The sequence below is a fragment of the Tetrahymena thermophila genome, assembly GCF_000189635.1.
Source record: "Tetrahymena thermophila SB210 genomic scaffold scf_8254577, whole genome shotgun sequence".
NCBI classification, from domain to species: Eukaryota; Ciliophora; class Oligohymenophorea; order Hymenostomatida; family Tetrahymenidae; genus Tetrahymena; species Tetrahymena thermophila.
Genome location: NW_002476348.1, coordinates 99,896 through 122,227, shown reverse-complemented (window position 1 = coordinate 122,227; position 22,332 = coordinate 99,896). Strand labels below are relative to the sequence as shown.

Genomic DNA, 22,332 nt, shown 5'->3' with positions numbered 1-22,332 from the left:
ATTTAAACCTGTCTTAAAAATAAATAAAAAATAATAATCATTTTTGATTAAGGTAGAATTATAATTTCATTTAATTTTATATACTTAGTATAATTAGAATGTTGAAGAGACCTAATATAATTATGTAAAAATATGTCAATCTAATTTAATTTAAATGAGTTTTTTTGTTTATTAGGATTTCATAATAATGTGGATTTGTTAAAAATTTTAATTATATATTTATATAAATAAAACAAGATGTTTGTCTAAACTTCAATATCAAATTTACATCGTATTTTATTCATTTAAATTATATCTTTATTTAATTTCCTTTTCAGGTTTTCTTTTATAATGTAATTGCTATTTAGAATTGAGTAAATATAAGATTTTTATTCACAAATCTATAATATTCTATTTATGTTTATAGGATATATTATATTAATAAAAGAAATTAAATATATAGTTAAAAATATCTTTTAGTTTATCTAGTTATTTAAAAAGAGAAAATTAGAATAATAATAATTTCCTTGTAAAAATTATTTTGAGTATGATTAATTATTAGAAAAATAATTAAATTTCTTAAATTTTAAAATGAAATATTACAATTTTTATAGCTTCTAACTTTGCTATTATATTTTTTTAGTATTAGAATTATTAAATAAATTAAATCTAGATATTTTGTTTTCTATTTACTTAATAAAAAAGATATTTACAGAAAGTAAGTAATTAAAGTTAGCAATATCATAAGTTTTCCAAATTTGCATGGTTTTTTTATGATAAAAACCTTATAAAAAATTAAAATTCAAAGTAAAATCATCAAATTCAAAAATACAAATTCTATAGTAAATAATTTTTATTTTCTATAAATATTAAATAATAATGAATGACAAATATAGGTTTACCTATTTCAATCTTCTATTAAAAAATAATTTATATTTTCTATAAAATTAAATAGCATAACTTATAAAATAATATAAAGTAATATTAAAGCTATTTTTCAATACTTATTAAATAATAAATAGGAAGATACTATTAAATCACTATTCATACTACTTCTCTTACAATAATTATAACTAAGATTAATATCTTTAGGTGATTCAAGTATTTATTAACCACAACTAATATATCCTATTTTATATAAATTTTATTTTTAGATATTCTATACCTAATATTTAACTTTCTTAATCCAAAATATCTTTAATGTTTAATAGAAATAATATATTTTTATAATAAACCAAAGGTGTTTTACTGAACTATTTATTTTAATTTAAAAATATATTTTAATTTAATTTTAAAGTAAAGTTTAATAAAAATTATATTATAAATAATACAATAATAATTTCAAAAAGAAATATTGTTACACAATTTTTTAGATTTAATGTAATAATCTTATTAAATCCATTCATTATAAAAAATAATGTATGCTAATAAGATTTATTTCTTTTACAAGCTTTCAAGTAAATTTATGGTGTTTGTAAAGATAAATATCTAATGAGTAAAAATTTTACAAAAATTGAAGTATTAAAGCTCAATAGGTTTCTTTTAATAATACCATTTGAGGCCTTTAAATTATGAATACTTATTAATCATAAATTTAATAATTAATAAATTACTAAAATATATATAAAATATTAAAAAAATGAATAAATTTTCACTGGTACTATGCCTTTCGCTTGTTCTGATTTCCCTTAGAGCAGAAAGTGAATTGACTTTTGAACACACTGTTGAGATCATTGAAGGCGAAGAATATATCTAAACTCCTTTTGGCTTGATGTTAAAAGAATGTATTCAAAATGTTCCATCAGGTACTTTTGTTGAAGAATTAGAGGACGGATCCATACATCTTACAAACGACTAATAAAACTTTGCAAAAAAGATTTTAAAAAGCGAAAGATGCTCCCAAAGAAATCCTACCATGAATCTCAATTAATGGATAGATAATGGTGGATATTGGCTCCCTAATGGCTTGACTTTAAGATCATTTGAAGGAAACTACAGAGTCCCTAATAACCCATAAACTACCAACAACTAGATATTATATTACTTTATTGGATCATAAAATAATGATGGTAGTGGTCCTGGTTTAACTATCATCTAACCTGTTTTGACATACAATAAAGGTTGGTTCTTCTAATCTTGGAACTGCTGCCCTCAAGGTTAAGCTATAAATGCTAATCCTGTTTATGGAGTCAATCCCTATGATACAATTTATGGCTCAGTTACTGTTTAAAATAATGTTGCTACTATCACCTCAAAAAATAAAGCTGGTCAATCATCTGTTTTATCAGTTGCTTAAAATAACAGAAACTTTAATTGGATTGATGCTACTTTAGAAGTTTATAATATTTCTGCATGCACTAACTTCCCTACTGACTATTTAGAATACACAAATATGAAGGTAGTTCTATCAAATGGTTAAACAGTTTAACCTGCTTGGAGTAATGACTATGGTTAATCTTAATGCAATGGAAAACTTACAATTATTAATCCTTCTACAATCAAAATACAACATAATCTTCCTGCTTAAGATTAAAAGTGAAAATTTTAAATCAATAATTATAAATGCTTTATGTTAACTTTATTAAATAATTTTATATAAAAGTAAATAAATATTTCTAAAGCATTAAATGATAAATAAATAAATTATATTTTTCATTATTTGAATGAATTATTCTATCAAATATATTTTTTAAAAACTATTAATTTTATTATTTTATGATTTATTTAATAATTATTTATTGAAATTTTTTTGATTAGGTAAAATTTTTTATATGCAGAAAAAAATAATTATTCATACTCATATTCATACTCATATTCAAAATTTTATTTATTAACACCCCTGGTCATATTTATATCTTTTATATTAAGTCCATTTTCAAGAAAATATTCAAGAATATCATCAAAGCGAAATAGTAAAACTTATTCAAAAGTTTCCTCAATACGCATACGTAAGAGATGCAGAATGTCTATATTCCTATTAACTACTTCTTACAAAGCTTCTAAATCTTTATTTTTTGCATGTTTTGATATTTTATTCCCTACATCCATTATATAATCGAATTATTTAGCATTGTGATTTCTAACTTCTTCAAGTAATTTTAGAGTTTCTTCTTATGTTTAATCGAATTCAAATAATTTCATTTCTTTAAATTAACTCCTTCTTCTTGGTTTCTCATATTGAGGAGTAACTGCTCATGTTAATCATTTTTGATAGTTATGGAGCTATTATTTTATTTATACTTTTCTTTCTAATTAATTAATATTTACTATCAATAATTTAAATTTTTAGTTTTTAATAATCTAACAAAAATATATTTAAAAAAATGTTGACAAAATTAAAAATGTTTAAAAAATGTTATTCTATTCATGAAAATAATAATAAAGAGAAAATTTGCTTGATAAATTTCATCCAAAAAAATAGAATATTTTAAACATATCTTTGAAATCAATATCAAAAAAAAAATTATTTTTAATTAATATAGATAGACAGATTATAATTTTATTCTGTCATCAAATTTAATTATGCAAAAATATGTCAGTCTAATTTAAATTTAAATTATTTTTTTTGCTTATTAAGACTTCATAAAAATGTGGATTTTTTGAAAGTCTTAATTATATATTTGATATAAATAAAATTAAATGTTTTTTTTAACTTTGATATCAAATTTATATTGGATTTTTTTCATAAAAATTATATTTTAATTTAATTTTCGTGTAGTCTTTTACAATTTAATTATTTTTTAGAATTGAATAAATATTATATTTTTATCCACAAATCTATAATATTCTATTAATGTTTTTAGGATATATTTTATCAATAAAGGTAAATAAAGATAGAATTTAACATATCTTTTAGTTTACTCAGTTATTTAAAAAGAGAAAATAAGAACAAAAATAATTTCCTTGAAAATATTTTTTTGATTATGATTAATTATAATAAAAATGATAAAATTTCTAAAATTTTTAAATGAAATATTACAATTTTTAATAGTTTCTAATTTTCTTGTTATATTTTTTTAGTATTAGAATTATTAAATTAATTGAATCTAGATATTTTATTTTCTATTTACTTCAGAAAAAAAAGATGTTTACAGAAAGTGAGTAATTAAATTTAGCAATATCATGAGTTTTCCAAATTTACACTATTTTTTAAGATAAAAACCCAACAAAAAATTAAAATTCAAAGTAAAATCATCAAATTCAAAAATATGAATTCTACAAATAAAAATTTTCTTTTGTCTAAATATGAAATAATAATGACAAGTAACGTTTTATAATATTGAATATCCTATTAAAAAATAATTTATTTTTTATATAAAATTAAACAGAATAATTTGTAAAATAATATAAAGTAGTAATAAAGCTATTTTTCAATACTTATAAAAAAATAAGTTGGAAGATACTATTAAATCACAACTCATAATACTTCTCTTATAATAATTATAAATAATATGTATGAATATGTTTAGGTAATTCAAGTATTTATTAGCCACAACTAATAAATCCAATTTTATATGATATTTTATTTTTGGATATTCTATATCTAAAATTTGACACTCTTAATCCGATATTTCTTTAAATGTTTAACAAAATTAATATATTTGTATATTAAACCAAGGGTATTTTACAGAATTATTTATTTTATTTTAATAAAAAATATTTTAATTTAATTTTCCTGTAAAGTTTAATAAAAATTATGTTTTTAATACTACAATAATAATTTCAAAAGGAATATTGCTACACAATTTTTTATGATTTAATGTAAAATCTTATTAAATCTATTCATTACAAGAAATGAAAAATATTAATAAGATTTATTTCTTTTATAAAATTTCAAGTAAATTTATGGTGTTTTAAAAGCTAAAGATCTAATGAGTAAAATTTTACAAAAATTAAGATATTAAAGCTCAATAGATATCTTTTAATAATATCATTTGAGGACTTTAAACGAAGAATACTTATTAGTCATAAATTTTAATAATTAGTAAATTACTAAAATAAAGATAAAATATTAAAAAAATGAATAAAATTTCACTGGTACTATGCCTTTCGCTTGTTCTGGTTTCCCTTAGAGCAGAAAGCGAACTTAATTTTGAACACCATGTTGAGATCATTGAAGGGGAAGAATATATCTAAACTCCCTTTGGCTTGATGTTAAAAGAATGTATTCAAAATGTTCCATCAGGTACTTTTGTTGAAGAATTAGAGGACGGATCTATACATCTTACAAATGACGAATAAAACTTTGCAAAAAAGATTTTAAAAAGCGATAGATGTTCCCAAAGAAATCCTACAAACAATCTCAATTAATGGATTGATAATGGTGGATATTGGCTCCCTAATGGCTTGACTTTAAGATCATTTGAAGGAAACTACAGAGTCCCTAACAATCCTTAAACTTCCAACAACTAGATATTATATTACTTTATTGGATCTTAAAATAATGACGGAAGTGGTCCTGGCTTAACTATCATCTAACCTGTTTTGACCTACTATCATGGTTGGTACTTCTAATCTTGGAACTGTTGCCCTCAAGGTTAAGCTATAAATGCAAGTCCTGTTTCAGGAATCAATCCCTACGATACAATTTATGGTTCAGTTACTGTTTAAAATAACCTTGCTACTATCATCTCAAAAAATAAAGCTGGTCAATCATCAGTTTTATAAGTTGCCTAAAGTAACAGAAACTTTAATTGGATTGATGCTACTTTGGAGGTTTATTAGATTTCTGCTTGCACTGACTTCCCTACTGACTATTTAGAATACACAAATATGAAGGTAGTTCTATCAAATGGTTAAACAGTTTAGCCATCTTGGAGTGATAGTTATGGTAAATCTCAATGCAATGGAAAACTTACTATTATTGATCCTTCAACAATCAAAATACAACATAATCTTCCTGCTTAAGAACAATAGTGAAAATTTTAAAATGAATCATTATAAATGCTTTATGTTAATTTTATTAAATAATTATATATAAAAGTAAATAAATATCTTTAAAGCATTAAATGATAAATAAGTTATATTTTTTATTATTTGAATGAATTATTCAAGCAAATATGATTTTTTAAAAACCATAAATTTTATTATTTTAAGGTTTATTCAATAATTATGTATTGAAATAGACAATATTTTTGATTAGGAAAAATTTTTATATCAAAAAAAAAAAATAATTAATAAATTGTAAATATTTTAATTAATTAAAATTCATTACCTTATTTAAGTCACTTACAGTATATTTATGTAAAACAATTTAATTATACTAAAAAATTATTTATTTTTGAGAGTAATTAATTAATATTTAATATTTTTAAATCAATCAATAATTTAAATTTTTAGTTAATAATCTAACAAAAATATATTCTAAAAAATGTTGATAAAATTAAAAATGCTTAAACAAAAAGTTTCAATTCATTAAAATGTTTTACATTAAAAATTTAATCCAAAAAAATAAATTATTTTAAACCTTTCTTGAAAATAAATATAAAAGCAAAAAAATTATTTTTGATTAAGATAAACAAATTATAATTAAAATTTGATTTAATTTTTTTAGCAATTATATTCTGTAGTCCTAATTTAATTATGTAAAATCATGTCAATCTAATTTAAATTTAAATATTTTTTTTTATTACTATTTCAAAAAATGTTGATTATTTTAATATTTTAATAATATATTTGATATAAATAAAAAAAATGTTTATTTTAACTTCAGTATCAAATTTACATTGTATTTTTTTTCATAAAAATTATATTTTAATTTAATTTATAAATTTCCTTTTAGAATTTATTTCTTTTTTAGAATTGAATGTATAGTATAATAGATTTTATTCACAAATCTATATTATTCTATTCATGTTTTTAGGACATATATCAATATAAAGGCAATTAAATGTAAAGCTAAAAATATGTTGTAGTTTATTTTAGTTATTTAAAAGAAATAAATCTATTTCCTTGAAAAAGTTATTTTGAATTTGATTAATCATTATAAAAATGATTAAATTTTTTAAATATTAAAATGAAATATTACAATTTTTTATTAGATAAATTAAATCTAGATATTTTATGCTTTATTTACTTTAGAAAAATTAGATATTTACAGAAAGCAAGTAATTATATTTAGCAATACCAATCATTTTTCCAAATTTACACTATTTTTTATGATAAAAACCTTACAAAAAATTAAAACAAAGTAAAATCACCAAATTCAAAAATATAAATTTGACAAAGTGTAAAAATTTAAAGGCAAATAACGGTTGATCTTTTTCAATCTCTTATTAAAGATAATTTATTTTTTATATAAAATTAAATAAAATAACTTATAAAGTAAAAAAAGTAATTATAATGCTATTTTTCAATATTTACATAAAGTTAAGTAAGAAGATACTACTAAATAATTACTCTAAATATTTATCTTAAGATATTAATAATAAATAAGGTGAATATGTTAGTATCTATTTATCACTACTAAAAAATCTAATTTTATATTAAATTTTAATTTTTGAATATTAGATAACTAACAATTAACTTTCTTTATAAATCATTTATTTTATTTTTATAAAATTGTTTTAACTAAATTTTGATGTAAAATTCAATAAGATTATGTTATAAATAATCCAATAATAATTTCATAAGGTATTTTGTTAAAATTTTATGATTTAATTCAATAATCTCTTAAAATACATTAATTATAAAATATGATGTATAATAATAAGATTTATTTCATTTACAGAATTTCAAATAAATTTGTGGTGTTATAAATGCTTTAATATTTTACAAAAATTGATATTTTAAAGTTTAATATTTATCTTTTAAGAATATCAGTTGAGGTCTTTAAATGATTAATACTTCTTAATCATAAACTCTAATAATTAATAAATTACTAAAATTAATTATAAAAGATTGAAAAAATGAATAAACTTTCACTAGTACTATGCCTTTCGGTAGTTCTGGTTTCTTTTAGAGCAGAAAGTGAATTTACTTTTTAACACACTGTTGAGATCATTGAAGGAGAAGAATATATCTAAACTCCCTTTGGTTTGATGTTAAAAGAATGTATTCAAAATGTTCCATCAGGCACTTTTGTTGAAGAATTAGAGGATGGATCTATACATCTTACAAACGACGAATAAAACTTTGCAAAAAAAATTTTTAAAAACGATAGATGCTCCCAAAGAAATCCTACCAACAATCTAAATTAATGGATTGATAATGGTGGATATTGGCTTCCTAATGGCTTGACTTTAAGATCATTTGAAGGAAACTACAGAGTCCCTAACAACCCTTAAACTGCCAACAACTAGTTCTTATATTACTTTATTGGATCTTAAAATAATGACGGAAGTGGTCCTGGTGTAACTATCATCTAACCTGTTTTGGCCTACCATTAGGGTTGGTACTTCTAATCTTGGAATTGTTGCCCTCAAGGTTAAGCTATAAATGCTAGTGCTGTTTCAGGAATCAATCCCTACGATACAATTTATGGCTCAGTAACAGTTTAAAATAATGTTGCTACCATCACCTCAACAAATAAAGCTGGTCAATCATCAATTTTATAAGTTGCTTAAAATAATAGAAACTTTAATTGGATTGATGCAACTTTGGAAGTGTATTATATTTCGGCATGCACTGACTTTCCTACTGACTATTTAGAATACACAAATATGAAGGTAGTTCTATCAAACGGCTAAATAATTCAGCCAAATTGGTATGATGAATATGGAAAATCTTAATGCAATGGAAAAACTACAATTATTAATCCTTCAACAATCAAAATACAACATAATCTTCCTGCTTAAGAATAACAGTGAAAATTTAAAAATCAATATATAATTATAAATGCTTTATGTTAACTTTATTAAATAATTTTATATAAAAGTAAATAAATATTTTTAAAGCGTTAAATGATAAATAAATAAATTATATTTTTCATTATTTGAATGAATAATTCTAGCAAATATAACTTTTTAAAAAATATAAATTTTATTATTTTAAGGTTTAAATAAGCTAAGCTTAGTGATCTCAAAGCTTCAGAAGATTTTTAAGCAACTAATACAGTATCACCCTTAAAATAACTTTCTCCATTACCTGCTTTAATAGGCAGTAAGTTCTATTAATTAACAATCTACAAAAACACCAAAAATAGGAATTTAAGTGCACCAACTCATGAAGATATATTTAGACTAATTATCTAATGTAAATATTTTATTTTAGAAATAGAATATGATTAGTAAAAAATTGTATAAAAATAAAATGTTAAAAAATAATATTCAATTCATGAAAATAATAAAAAAGGATAAATTACATCTAAAAAATAGAATATTTTAAACCTTTCATGAAAATAAATATAAAAACAAAAAAATTATTTTTGATTAAGATAGTCAAATTATAATTAAATTTGATTTAATTTTTTTAACAATTATAATTAGAATATATTTTGTGGTACTAAATTAATTATGCAAAAATATGTCAATCTAATTTAAATCAACATGATTTTTTTTACTAATTAGGATTTCATAAAAATGTTGATTATTTTAAGATTTTAATGTTATATTTAATATAAATAAAAAAAAGTGTTTATTTTTCAGTATCAAATTTAAATAATCTTTTTTTTCATAAAAATTATTTTTTAGTAATTTATAAATATTCTTTTATAAATTATTTGTATTTTCTAATTGAATGAAAAATAGATATTTATTCACAAATATATAATATTCTATTTATTTTTTTAGGATATGTTTTGCAAATAAAGGCCATTAAATATAAATCTAAAAATGTAGTTTATATAGTTATTTGAAAAATATAAAAACTATTTCCTTAAAAAAATTATTTTGAATTTGATTAACCATTATAAAAATGATTAGATTTCTAAAATATTAAAATTAAATATTACAATTTTTAATAGTTTCAAACTCTGTTACTATATTGCTTTATATTATTATTATTAAAAATTTAATCTAGATATTTAATACTCTATTTCCATAGAAAAAAAAGATATTTACAGAAAGTGAGTAATTATATTTATCAAGAAATGTATTTTCCAAATTTACACTAAAAACCTTACAAAAATTAAAACAAATTAAAATCACCAAATTCCATATATAAATTCTATAAAGAGTAAAAAATATAATGACTAATAGCGGTTAACCTTTTTGAATCTCCTATTAAAAAATAATTTATTTTTTATATAAAATTAAATCAAATACTTATAAAAATAATATAAGGAAATTATAAATTTTTCTATGCTTACATACAGTTAAGTAGGAAGATACTATTAAATCACAACTCTTAATACTTCTTTTACAACAGTAATAATAAATATGATGAGTTATGTAAGTATTTATTTACCACTATTAAAAATTCTGAAATTATATTAAATTTAATTTTTGAATATTAGATATTTAGCAATTAACTTTCTTAATCGTAAATATATTTAAATTTTTAATAAAACTAATATATTTTGAATTTTAATAAATCATTTATTTATTTTATTTTTATAAAAATGTTTTATTTAACTCAATTTTCACGTAAAATTCATTAAATTATGCTATAAATAAAGCAATAGTAATTACATAAGGAATGTTGTTACAATTTTATGATTTAATCGAACAATCTTTTTAAATCCATTCATTATAAAATATGACGTATAATAATAAGATTTATTTCTTTTACAAAATTTCAAGTAAATTTATGGTGTTTTAAAAGCATTAATAGTTAACAAAAATTGATATATTAAAGTTTAATATTTATCTTTTAACAACAATATTAGTTGAGGTATTTAAATAATTAATACCTTTTAATCATAAATTCTAATAATTAATAAATTACTAATATAAATATAAAATATTGAAAAAATGAATAAACTTTCACTGGTACTATACCTTTCGCTTGTTCTGGTTTCCCTTAGAGCAGAAAGCGAACTTAATTTTGAACACCATGTTGAGATCATTGAAGGGGAAGAATATATCTAAACTCCCTTTGGTTTGATGTTAAAAGAATGTATTCAAAATGTTCCATCAGGTACTTTTGTTGAAGAATTAGAGGACGGATCAATACATCTTACAAATGATGAATAAAACTTTGCAAAAAAGATTTTAAAAAGCGATAGATGCTCCCAAAGAAATCCTACCATGAATCTCAATTAATGGATTGATAATGGTGGATATTGGCTCCCTAATGGCTTGACTTTAAGATCATTTGAAGGAAACTACAGAGTCCCTAATAACCCTTTAACTACCAACAACTAAGTATTGTATTACTTTATTGGATCTTAAAATAATGACGGAAGTGGTCCTGGCTTAAGTATCATCTAACCTGTTTTGTCCTATTATCATGGTTGGTATTTCTAATCTTGGAACTGTTGCCCTCAAGGTTAAGCTATAAAAGCTGATGCTGTTACTGGAATCAAACCCTACGATACAATTTATGGCTCAGTCACAGTTTAAAATAATGTTGCTAATATCACCTCAACAAATAAAGCTGGCAAATCATCTGTTTTATCAGTTGCTTAAAATGGCAGAAACTTTAATTGGATTGATGCTACTTTGGAAGTTTATTAGATTACTGCATGCACTGACTTCCCTACTGACTATTTAGAATACACAAATATGAAGGTAGTTCTATCAAACGGTTAAACCATTCAGCCAGCTTGGAATGATGATTATGGTAAATCTCAATGCAATGGAAAACTTACTATTATCGATCCTTCAACAATCAAAATACAACATAATCTTCATGCTTAAGAACAACAGTGAAAATTTTAAAATCAATCATTATAAATGCTTTATGTTAACTTTATTAAATAATTATATATAAAAGTAAATAAATATTTTTAAAGCGTTAAATGATAAATAAATAGATAATATTTTTTATTATTTGAATGAATTATTGTAGCAAATTTAATTTTTTAACAGCTATCAATTTTTATTTTAAGGTTTATTCAATAATTATGTAGTGAAGTAGAAAATATTTTTGGTTAGGTACAATTTTTTATCTGAAGAAAAAAAAAATAATTAATAGAATGTAAGTAAATTAATTAATTAAAAGCCACTGCTTTATTTTAATAAAACATTTACAGTTTATATATGTAAAATACACAATTTAATTATACTAAAATATTATTTATTATTGAGAGTAAAATTTATTTAAAGGATTATGATATATTTTTTTAAGATTTTAGTAACCAAAAGCCGCTAAAGAAAAATAAAATATTTTGTATAATATTCTACCAATACTTAATGAAAAAATTTTAAGAAGTATCTTTTATATCAAAGATTAAAACAAACTTCAAGAATTTTTTAATGACTATTTGAAATTTCTGTCTACTTCAACTTTTTGGCATCTTTACTCTCTTATATTTTTTCATAATAATGTTTCCAGTTAGGTTAATAACTGATTAAGCTAACAATATTAAAGAAAGGCCATTAATTCCCACAAAAATGTAAAATATACCAGGAAATCTGATAATATCTTTGAGTAAAGCTATAAGAGCAAATTGTAGGAAATTATCTCCTTTAAAATATTTATTGAATTATTCATACTCATATTCAAAATCTTATTTATTAACACCCCTGGTCATATTTATATCTTTAATATTAAATCCATTTTCAAGAAAATATTCAAGAATATCATCAAAGCGAAATTGTAAAACTTATTCAAAAGTTTCCTCAATATGCATACGTAAGAGATGCAGAATGTCTATATTCCTATTAGCTACTTCTTACAAAGCTTCTAAATCTTCATTTTTCGCATGCTTTGATATTTCATTCCCTACATCCATTATATAATTAAATTATTTAGCACTATGATTTCTAACTTCTTCAAGTAATTTTAAATTTTCTTCTTATTTTTAATCGAATTCAAATAATTTCATTTCTTTAAACTATCTCCTTCTTCTTGGCTTCTCATATTGAGGAGTAACTGAGCTCGTGTTAATCATTTTTGATAGTTATGGGGCTATTATTTTATTTATGCTTTTCTTTCTAATTAATTAATATTTAAAATTTTTAAATCTATCAATAAATTAAATTTTTGTTTTTAATAATCTAACAATAATATATTTTTTAAAATGTTGAAAAAATTAAAAATGTTTAAAAAATATTATTCTATTCATGAAAATATAATAAAGAGAAACTTTGCTTTATAAACTTCATCCAAAGAAATAGAATATTTTAAACTTGTCTTTAAAATCAATATCAAAAAAAAAAAAAATCATTTTTATTTAGATAGAAAGATTATAATTTAATTAGTTTTATAAAACTAGTTTAATTAGAATTTATTCTATGGCCTAATTTAATTATGTAAAAATATGTTAATCTAATTTAAATTATTTTTTTTTGCTTATTAGTACTTCATAAAAATGTCGATTTTTTGCAAATCTTAATTTTGATATAAATAAAACAAAATGTTTATTTTAACTTCAGTATCAAATTTAAATTGTATTTTTTTCATAAAAATAAAATTTAAATTTTATTTTCGTGTTTTACAATTTAATTATTTTTTAGAATTGAATAAATATTATATTTTTATCCACAAATCTATAATATTCTATTTATGTTTTTAGGATATATTTAATAAATAAAGGTAAATAAATATAAAATTTAACATATCTTTTAGTTTACTCAGTTATTTAAAAAGATAAAATAAGAACAAAAATAATTTCCTTGAAAAAATTTTTTTGAGTATGATTAACTATTATAAAAATAATAAAATTTATAAAATTTATAAAATTTTAAAATTAAATATTACAATTTTTATAATTTTTATAGCTTCTAACTTTGTTGTAATATTTTTTTAGTTTTAGAACTATTAAATAAATTGAATCTAGATATTTTATTTTCTATTTACGTTAGAAAAAAAGATGTTTACAGAAAGTTCAATATGATGAGATTTCTAAATTTACACTATTTTTTACCTTAAAAACCCAACAAAAAATTAAAATTCAAGTAAAATCATCAAATTCAAGAATATGAATTCTACAAAGAAAATTTTTCTTTTGTCTATATATTAAATAATAACAACAGTTTTATCTTTTTGAATATCCTATTAAATAATAATTTATTTTTTATATAAAATTAAACAGAATAATTTATAAAAGAATAATAAAACTATTTTAAATACTTATAAAAAAATATGTTAGAAGATAATATTAAATAATTACTCATAATACTTCTCTTACATGATTATAAATAATATGGATTAAATAATATGTTTAGGTAATTCAAGTATTTATTAGCCACAACTAGTAAATCCAATTTTATATTATATTTTATTTTTGGATATTCAATATCTAAAATTTTACACTCTTAATCCAATATTTCTTAAAATATTTAACAAAATTAATATATTTATTTATATATTAAACCAAGGGTATTTATTTTACTGAATTATTTATTTTATTTTAATAAAAAATATTTTAATTTAATTTTCTTGTAAAATTTTAGTAAAAATTATGTTCTTAATATAAATACTACAAGAATAATTTCAAAAGAAATATTGTTACACAATTTTTAATGATTTAATGCAATCTTATTAAATCCATTGATTACAAGAAACGATATATATTAATAGGATTTATTTATTTCACAAAATTACAAGTAAATTTATGCTGTTTTAAAAGCTAAATATCTAATGAGTAAAATTTTTAAAAAATTAAGGTGTTAAAGCTCAATAGATATATTTTAATAATATCATTTGAGGCCTTTAAACTATGAATACTTATTTGTCATAAATTTTAATAATTAATAAATTACTAAAATAAATATAAAAAATTTAAAAAAATGAATAAACTTTTGCTTGTTCTATGCTTTTCGCTTGTTCTGGTGTCACTTAGAGCAGAAAGTGAACTTAATTTTAAACACCATGTTGAGATCATAGAAGGGGAAGAATATATCTAAACTCCCTTTGGATTGATGTTAAAAGAATGTATTCAAAATGTTCCTTCAGGTACTTTTGTTGAAGAATTAGAGGATGGATCTATACATCTTACAAATGATTAATAAAATTTTGCAAAAAAGATTTTAAAAAGTGATAGATGTTCCAAAAAAAATCCTACCACGAATCTCAATTAATGGATTGACAATGGCGGTTATTGGCTCCCTAATGGCTTGACTTTAACATCATTTGAAGGAAACTACAGAGTCCCTAACAATCCTTAATCTTCCAACAACTAAGTATTGTATTACTTTATTGGATCTTAAAATAATGATGGAAGTGGTCCTGGCTTAAGTATCATCTAACCTGTTTTGACCTACTATTATGGTTGGTTCTTCTAATCTTGGAACTGTTGCCCTCAAGGTTAAGCTGTAAGTGCAACTCCTGTTTTAGGAATCAATCCCTACGATACAATTTATGGTTCAGTTACTGTTTAAAATAACCTTGCTACTATCACCTCAACAAATAACGCTGGCCAATCATCTGTTTTATCAGTTGCATAAAATGGCAGAAACTTTAATTGGATTGATGCTACTTTGGAGGTTTATTAGATTTCTGGATGCACTGACTTCCCTACTGACTATTTAGAATACACAAATATGAAGGTAGTTCTATCAAATGGTTAAACAGTTCAGCCATCTTGGAGTAATAGCTATGGTGCATCTCAATGCAATGGAAAACTTACTATTATTGATCCTTCAACAATCAAAATACAACATAATCTTCCTGCTTAAGAACAACAGTGAAAATTTTTAAATGAATCATTCATTAAAAATGCTTTATGTCAACTTTATTAAATAATTATATATAAAAAAGTAAATAAATATTTTTAAAGCATTAAATGATAAATAAATAATATTTTTCATTATTTGAATGATTTATTCTAGTAAATATAATTTTTTAAAATCTATAAATTATATTATTTTAAGGTTTATTCAATAATTATGTATTGAAATAAACAATATTTTTGATTTAGATATAATTATTTTTTGAGAAAAAAAAATAATTAAGAAATTGTAAATATTTTGATTAATTAAAATTCATTACCTTATTTAAATCACTTACAATTAATATATGTAAAATAATTTAATAACATTAAAAAATTATTTATTTTTGAGATTAAAGTTTATTTAAAAGGATTTGGATATATTTTTTAAGATTTTAGTAAAACGCAGATAAAGAAAAACAAAATGTTTTGTATTATATTCTACCAATACTTAGTGAAAAAATATCAAGATACATCTTTTTTATAATAGATTAAAACAAACTACAAGTATTTTTTTAATGACTGTTTGAAATTTCTGTCTACTTTTACTTTTTGGCAAATCTTTTTCATTTTGAAATAATTTTTATTTTATTTATTTGTTCATCTTTTTTATTTGAAGATTTATTTATTTTTAATATTTTTTTTCAATTTAGCATTTCATTGATTTTATGGTGATCTAATGCAAGACTTTCATTAGAATTTAACACATATCGTTTGTCATTTTTTTTTATTAACTAATGTTAATTTATCTAATTTGATATTATATAAAGAATGTTAATATGAAGGTATACAAAATTATATTATTTCTTTAATTTAGTTATTTAATAAACAATTTTTATAAAAATTATTTTTTAGTAATTTATAAATATTCTTTTACAAATTATTTGTATTTTCTAATTGAATGAAAAATAGATATTTATTCACAAATATATAATATTCTATTTATTTTTTTAGGATATGTTTTGCAAATAAAGGCCATTAAATATAAATCTAAAAATGTTGTTTATATAGTTATTTGAAAAATATAAAAACTATTTCCTTTAAAAAATTATTTTGAATTTGATTAACCATTATAAAAATGATTAGATTTATAAAATATTAAAATTAAATATTACAATTTTTAATAGTTTCAAACTCTGTTACTATATTACTTTATATTATTATTATTAAAAATTAAATCTAGATATTTTATACTCTATTTCCAAAGAAAAAAAAGATATTTACAGAAAGTGAGTAATTATATTTATCAAGAAATGTATTTTCCAAATTTACATTAAAAACCTTACAAAAATTAAAAAAAATTAAAATCACCAAACTCAAAAATATAAATTCTATAAAGAGTAAAAAATATAATGACTAATAGCAGTTTACCTTTTTGAATCTCCTATTAAAAAATAATTTATTTTTTATATAAAATTAAATCAAATACTTATAAAAATAATATAAGGAAATTATAAAGCTATTTTTCTATGTTTACATACAGTTAAGTAGGAAGATACTATTAAATCACTACTCTTAATACTTCTTTTACAGCAGTAATAAGGAATATGATGAGTTATGTAAGTATTTATTTACAACTATTAAAAATTCTGAAATTATATTAAATTTTAATTTTTTAATATTAGATATTTAGCAATTAATTTTTTTAATCGAAAATATATTTAAATGTTTAATAAAACTAATATATTTGGAATTGAAATAAATCATTTATTTATTTTATTTTTATAAAAATGTTTTATTTAACTCAATTTTCACTTAAAATTCATTAAATTATGCTATAAATAAAGCAATAGTAATTACATAAGGAATGTTGTTACAATTTTATGATTTAATCGAATAATCTTTTTAAATCCATTCATTATAAAATATAGCGTATAATAATAAGATTTATTTCTTTTACAAAATTTCAAGTAAATTTATGGTGTTTTAAAAGCATTAATAGTTTACAAAAGTTGATATATTAAAGTTTAATATTTATCATTTAACAACAATATTAGTTGAGGTATTTAAATAATTAATACCTTTTAATCATAAATTCTAATAATTAATAAATTACTAATATAAATATAAAATATTGAAAAAATGAATAAACTTTCACTGGTACTATACCTTTCGCTTGTTCTGGTTTCCCTTAGAGCTGAAAGTGAACTTAATTTTGAACACCATGTTGAGATTATTGAAGGGGAAGAATATATCTAAACTCCCTTTGGTTTGATGTTAAAAGAATGTATTCAAAATGTTCCATCAGGTACTTTTGTTGAAGAATTAGAGGACGGATCAATACATCTTACAAATGATGAATAAAACTTTGCTAAAAAGATTTTAAAAAGCGATAGATGCTCCCAAAGAAATCCTACCAACAATCTCAATTAATGGATTGATAATGGTGGATATTGGCTCCCTAATGGCTTGACTTTAAGTTCATTTGAAGGAAACTACAGAGTCCCTAATAACCCTTAAACTACCAACAACTAAGTATTGTATTACTTTATTGGATCTTAAAATAATGATGGAAGTGGTCCTGGCTTAAGTATCATCTAACCTGTTTTGTCCTACTATCATGGTTGGTATTTCTAATCTTGGAACTGTTGCCCTCAAGGTTAAGCTATAAATGCTAATCCTGTTTATGGAGTCAATCCCTATGATACAATTTATGGTTCAGTTACTGTTTAAAATAATGTTGCTACTATCACCTCAACAAATAAAGCTGGTCAATCATCAGTTTTATAAGTTGCCTAAAGTAACAGAAACTTTAATTGGATTGATGCTACTTTGGAGGTTTATTAGATTTCTGCATGCACTGACTTCCCTACTGACTATTTAGAATACACAAATATGAAGGTAGTTCTATCAAACGGTTAAACAATTCAACCAGCTTGGTATGATGAGTATGGTAAATCTTAATGCAATGGAAGTATTACAATTATTAATCCTTCAACAATCAAAATACAACATAATCTTCCTGCTTAAGAACAACAGTGAAAATTTTAAAATGAATCATTAAAAATGCTTTATGTTAACTTTATTAAATAATTATATATAAAAGTAAATAAATATTTTTAAAGTATAAAATGATAAATAAATAGATAATATTTTTCATTATTTGAATGAATTATTGTAACAAATTTAATTTTTTAACAGCTATCCATTTTTATTTTAAGGTTTATTCAATAATTATGTAGTGAAATAGACAATATTTTTGGTTAGGTACAATTTTTTATCTGAAGAAAAAAAATAATTAATAGAATGTAAGTAAATTAATTAATTAAAAGCCACTGCTTTATTTAAAACATTTACAGTTTATATATGTAAAATACACAATTTAATTATACTAAAATATTATTTATTATTGAGAGTAAAATTTATTTAAATGATTATGATATATTTTTTTAAGATTTTAGTAACCAAAAGCCGCTAAAGAAAAATAAAATATTTTTTATAATATTCTACCAATACTTAATAAAAAAATTTTAAGAAGTATCTTTTATATCAAAGATTAAAACAAACTTCAAGAATTTTTTAATGACTATTAAATCTAATAATTTTAATTTTTAGTTTATAATAATCTAACAAAAATATATTTTAAAAAATGTTTACAAAATTAAAAATGTTTAAAAAATAATATTTAATTCATGAAAATAATAAAAAAGGAAATTTTGCTTTATAAATTTCATCAAAAAATAGAATATTTTAAATCTATCTTGAAAATAAATGTAAAAATAAAAAAATGATTTTTGATTAAGTTAGAAAAATTATAATTAAAATTTTTTTAGCAATTATAATTAGAATATATTCTGCGGTCCTAAATTAATTATGCAAAAATATGTCAATCTAATTTAAATTAAAATGATTTTTTTTATTAATTAGGATTTCATAAAAATGTTGACTAATTATTTTAAGATTTTAATATTATATTTGATATAAATAAAACAAAGTGTTTATTTTAACTTCAGTATCAAATTTAAATAATTTTTTTTTTTATCAAAATTACATTTTAATTTAATTTATAAGTATTCTTTTACAATTTATTTGTATTTTAAAATTTAATTAATAAAAGATATTTATTCCTAAATATATAATATTCTATTTATGTTTTTAGGATATATTTTGCAAATAAAGGTAATTAAATATATATCTAAAAATGTATTTTAGTTTATCTAGCCATTTAAAAAAAATTAAAATAAAAACTATTTCCTTGAAAAAATTATTTTGAATTTGATTAACCATTATAAAAATGATTAGATTTCTAAAATATTAAATTTAAATGTTATAATTTTTAATAGTTTCAAACTCTGTTACTATATTACTTTATATTATTATTATTAAAAATTAAATCAAGATATTTTATGTTCTATTATCTAAAAAAAAAAGATACTTACTGTAAGTGAGTAATTATAATTAGCAAAAAACTTGATATCCTAATTTACACTAAAAACCTTAAAAAATTAAAACAAAGTAAAAGCATCAAATTCAAAAATATAAATTCTATAAAAAGTAAAAATAATGACAAATAACAGTTTACCTTTTTGAATCTCCTATTAAAAAATCATTTTTTATTTATTTAAATTTAAATAAAATAACTTATATAAATAATAGAAGGTAATTATAAAGCTATTTTTCAATACTTACATACAGTTAAGTAGAAAGAAACTATTAAATCACTACTATCACTTAATATTTCTTTTACAACAATAGCAATAAATATGATGAGTTATGTAAGTATTTATTTACCACTACTAAAAAATTTAACATTATCTTATATTAAATTTTAATTTTTGAATATTAGATGTTTAGCAATTAACTTTCTTAATCGAAAATATATGCAAACGTTTAATAAAACTATTATATTTGCATATTAAACCGTATAATAAATCAATTATTTTATATTTATAAAAACGTTTTAACTCAATTTTCATGTAAAATTCACTAAAATTATGCTATAAATAAAACAATAGTAATTTCATAAGGAATGTTGTTACAATTTTATGATTTAATCGAATAATCATTTGAAATCCATTCATTATAAAATAGAACGTATAATAATAAGATTCATTTCTTTTACAAAATTTCAAGTAAATTTATGGTGTTTTAAAATCTTTTATAAATTAAAGTTTAAAATTTATCTTTTAACAATATCAGTTGATGTCTTTAAATAATCAATACCTTTTAATCATTAATTCTAAAATTAATAAATTACTAAAATAAATATAAAATATTGAAAAAATGAATAAACTTTCTCTAATACTATGCCTTTCGATAATCCTGGTTTCTTTTAGAGCAGAAAGTGAATTTAATTTTGAACACACTGTTGAGATCATTGAAGGAGAATAATATATCTAAACTCCCTATGGCTTGATGTTAAAAGAATGTGTTCAAAATGTTCCATCAGGTACTTTTGTTGAAGAATTAGAGGACGGATCTATACATCTTACAAACGACTAATAAAACTTTGCAAAAAAGATTTTTAAAAACGATAGATGTTCCCAAAGAAATCCTACCAAGAATCTCAAAGATTGGATTGATAGTAGTGGATATTATCTCCCTGTTGGCTTTACTTTAAAATCATTTGAAGGAAACTACACTGTCCCTAACAAACCTTAAACTAACCATGGCTAAGTATTGTATTACTTTATTGGATCTTAAAATAATGACGGAAGTGGTCCTGGTACAACTATCGTCTAACCTGTTTTGACCTACAATGGTAATTGGATATTCTAATCTTGGAACTGTTGCCCTCAAGGTTAAGCTATAAATGCAAGTCCTGTTTCAGGAATCAATCCATAGGATTCAATTCATGGCTCAATCACAGTTTAAAATAATGTTGTTAATATCACCTCAACAAATAAAGCTGGCAATTCATCTGTTTTATCAGTTGCTTAAAGTGGTAGAAACTTTAATTGGATTGATGCTACTTTGGAAGTTTATTATATTTCTGCATGTACTGACTTCCCTAATGGCTATTTAGAATACACAGATATGAAGGTAGTTATATCAGACGGTGAAACAATTCAACCAGCTTGGTATGATAAGTATGGTATCTCAGAATGCAATGGAAGTATTCAAATTATTAATCCTTCAACAATCAAAATACAACATTATGTTTCTGCTTAAGAACAGCAGTGAAAATTTAAAAATCAGTATATAATTATAAATGCTTTATGTTAACTTTATTAAATAACTATCTATAAAAGTAAATAAATATTTTTAAAGCATTAAATGATTAATAAATAAATAATATTTTTCATTATTTGAATTATTCTAGCAAATATAATTTATTAAAACAGCTATGAATTTTTATTTTAAAGGTTTATTCAATAATCATGTAATGAAATAAACAATATTTTTGATTTGGTAAAATTTTTAATATGCAGAAGAAAAAAAATTAATAATATGTAAGTAAATTAATTAATTAAAAACCACTACTTTATTTAAAACATTTACAGTTTATATATGTAAAATACACAATTTAATTATACTAAAAAATTATTTATTATTGAGAGTAAAATTTATTTAATGGATTTTGATATATTTTTTTAAGATTTTAGTAACCAAAAACCTCTAATGAAAAATAAATATTTTGTATAATATTCTACCAATACTTAATTAAAAAATTTTAAGAGGTATCTTTTTTATAAAAGATTAAAACAAATTTCAAGTAT

The 22,332-nt window shown here is 20.4% G+C and overlaps 9 protein-coding genes across 9 annotated transcripts; 7 read left to right on the top strand and 2 right to left on the bottom strand. All coding sequences in view use genetic code 6, as the record gives it.

Annotated features, from left to right (window-relative positions):
• Positions 1-1,618: 1,618 nt before the first annotated feature.
• On the top strand, positions 1,619-2,518 carry TTHERM_00661740 (hypothetical protein; the record flags this gene model as incomplete). Its single annotated transcript, XM_001020138.1, has 1 exon — positions 1,619-2,518. The coding sequence occupies one exon, from the start codon at positions 1,619-1,621 to the stop codon at positions 2,516-2,518; it is 900 nt and encodes a 299-aa protein (XP_001020138.1).
• Positions 2,519-2,655: 137 nt separating this feature from the next.
• On the bottom strand, positions 2,656-3,120 carry TTHERM_000661739 (hypothetical protein; the record flags this gene model as incomplete). The annotated part of the gene is made up of 1 exon (XM_012798601.1): positions 2,656-3,120. One exon carries the CDS (start codon positions 3,118-3,120, stop codon positions 2,656-2,658), a length of 465 nt encoding a protein of 154 aa, XP_012654055.1.
• A 1,878-nt stretch (positions 3,121-4,998) lies between these two features.
• Positions 4,999-5,898, top strand: TTHERM_00662750 (hypothetical protein; the record flags this gene model as incomplete). Its single annotated transcript, XM_001020140.1, has 1 exon — positions 4,999-5,898. The coding sequence occupies one exon, from the start codon at positions 4,999-5,001 to the stop codon at positions 5,896-5,898; it is 900 nt and encodes a 299-aa protein (XP_001020140.1).
• A 1,988-nt stretch (positions 5,899-7,886) lies between these two features.
• On the top strand, positions 7,887-8,786 carry TTHERM_00662749 (hypothetical protein; the record flags this gene model as incomplete). Its single annotated transcript, XM_001470841.1, has 1 exon — positions 7,887-8,786. The coding sequence occupies one exon, from the start codon at positions 7,887-7,889 to the stop codon at positions 8,784-8,786; it is 900 nt and encodes a 299-aa protein (XP_001470891.1).
• A 2,043-nt stretch (positions 8,787-10,829) lies between these two features.
• On the top strand, positions 10,830-11,729 carry TTHERM_00663760 (hypothetical protein; the record flags this gene model as incomplete). The annotated part of the gene is made up of 1 exon (XM_001020142.1): positions 10,830-11,729. One exon carries the CDS (start codon positions 10,830-10,832, stop codon positions 11,727-11,729), a length of 900 nt encoding a protein of 299 aa, XP_001020142.1.
• Positions 11,730-12,301: 572 nt separating this feature from the next.
• On the bottom strand, positions 12,302-12,913 carry TTHERM_00663770 (transmembrane protein, putative; the record flags this gene model as incomplete). The annotated part of the gene is made up of 1 exon (XM_001020143.1): positions 12,302-12,913. One exon carries the CDS (start codon positions 12,911-12,913, stop codon positions 12,302-12,304), a length of 612 nt encoding a protein of 203 aa, XP_001020143.1.
• Positions 12,914-14,753: 1,840 nt separating this feature from the next.
• On the top strand, positions 14,754-15,653 carry TTHERM_00663780 (hypothetical protein; the record flags this gene model as incomplete). The annotated part of the gene is made up of 1 exon (XM_001020144.1): positions 14,754-15,653. One exon carries the CDS (start codon positions 14,754-14,756, stop codon positions 15,651-15,653), a length of 900 nt encoding a protein of 299 aa, XP_001020144.1.
• Positions 15,654-17,755: 2,102 nt separating this feature from the next.
• TTHERM_00663790 (hypothetical protein) lies at positions 17,756-18,655 on the top strand (the record flags this gene model as incomplete). The annotated part of the gene is made up of 1 exon (XM_001020145.1): positions 17,756-18,655. The coding sequence occupies one exon, from the start codon at positions 17,756-17,758 to the stop codon at positions 18,653-18,655; it is 900 nt and encodes a 299-aa protein (XP_001020145.1).
• A 2,199-nt stretch (positions 18,656-20,854) lies between these two features.
• TTHERM_00663800 (hypothetical protein) lies at positions 20,855-21,796 on the top strand (the record flags this gene model as incomplete). Its single annotated transcript, XM_001020146.2, has 1 exon — positions 20,855-21,796. The coding sequence occupies exon 1, from the start codon at positions 20,897-20,899 to the stop codon at positions 21,794-21,796; it is 900 nt and encodes a 299-aa protein (XP_001020146.1). The 5' UTR covers positions 20,855-20,896.
• Positions 21,797-22,332: the final 536 nt, after the last annotated feature.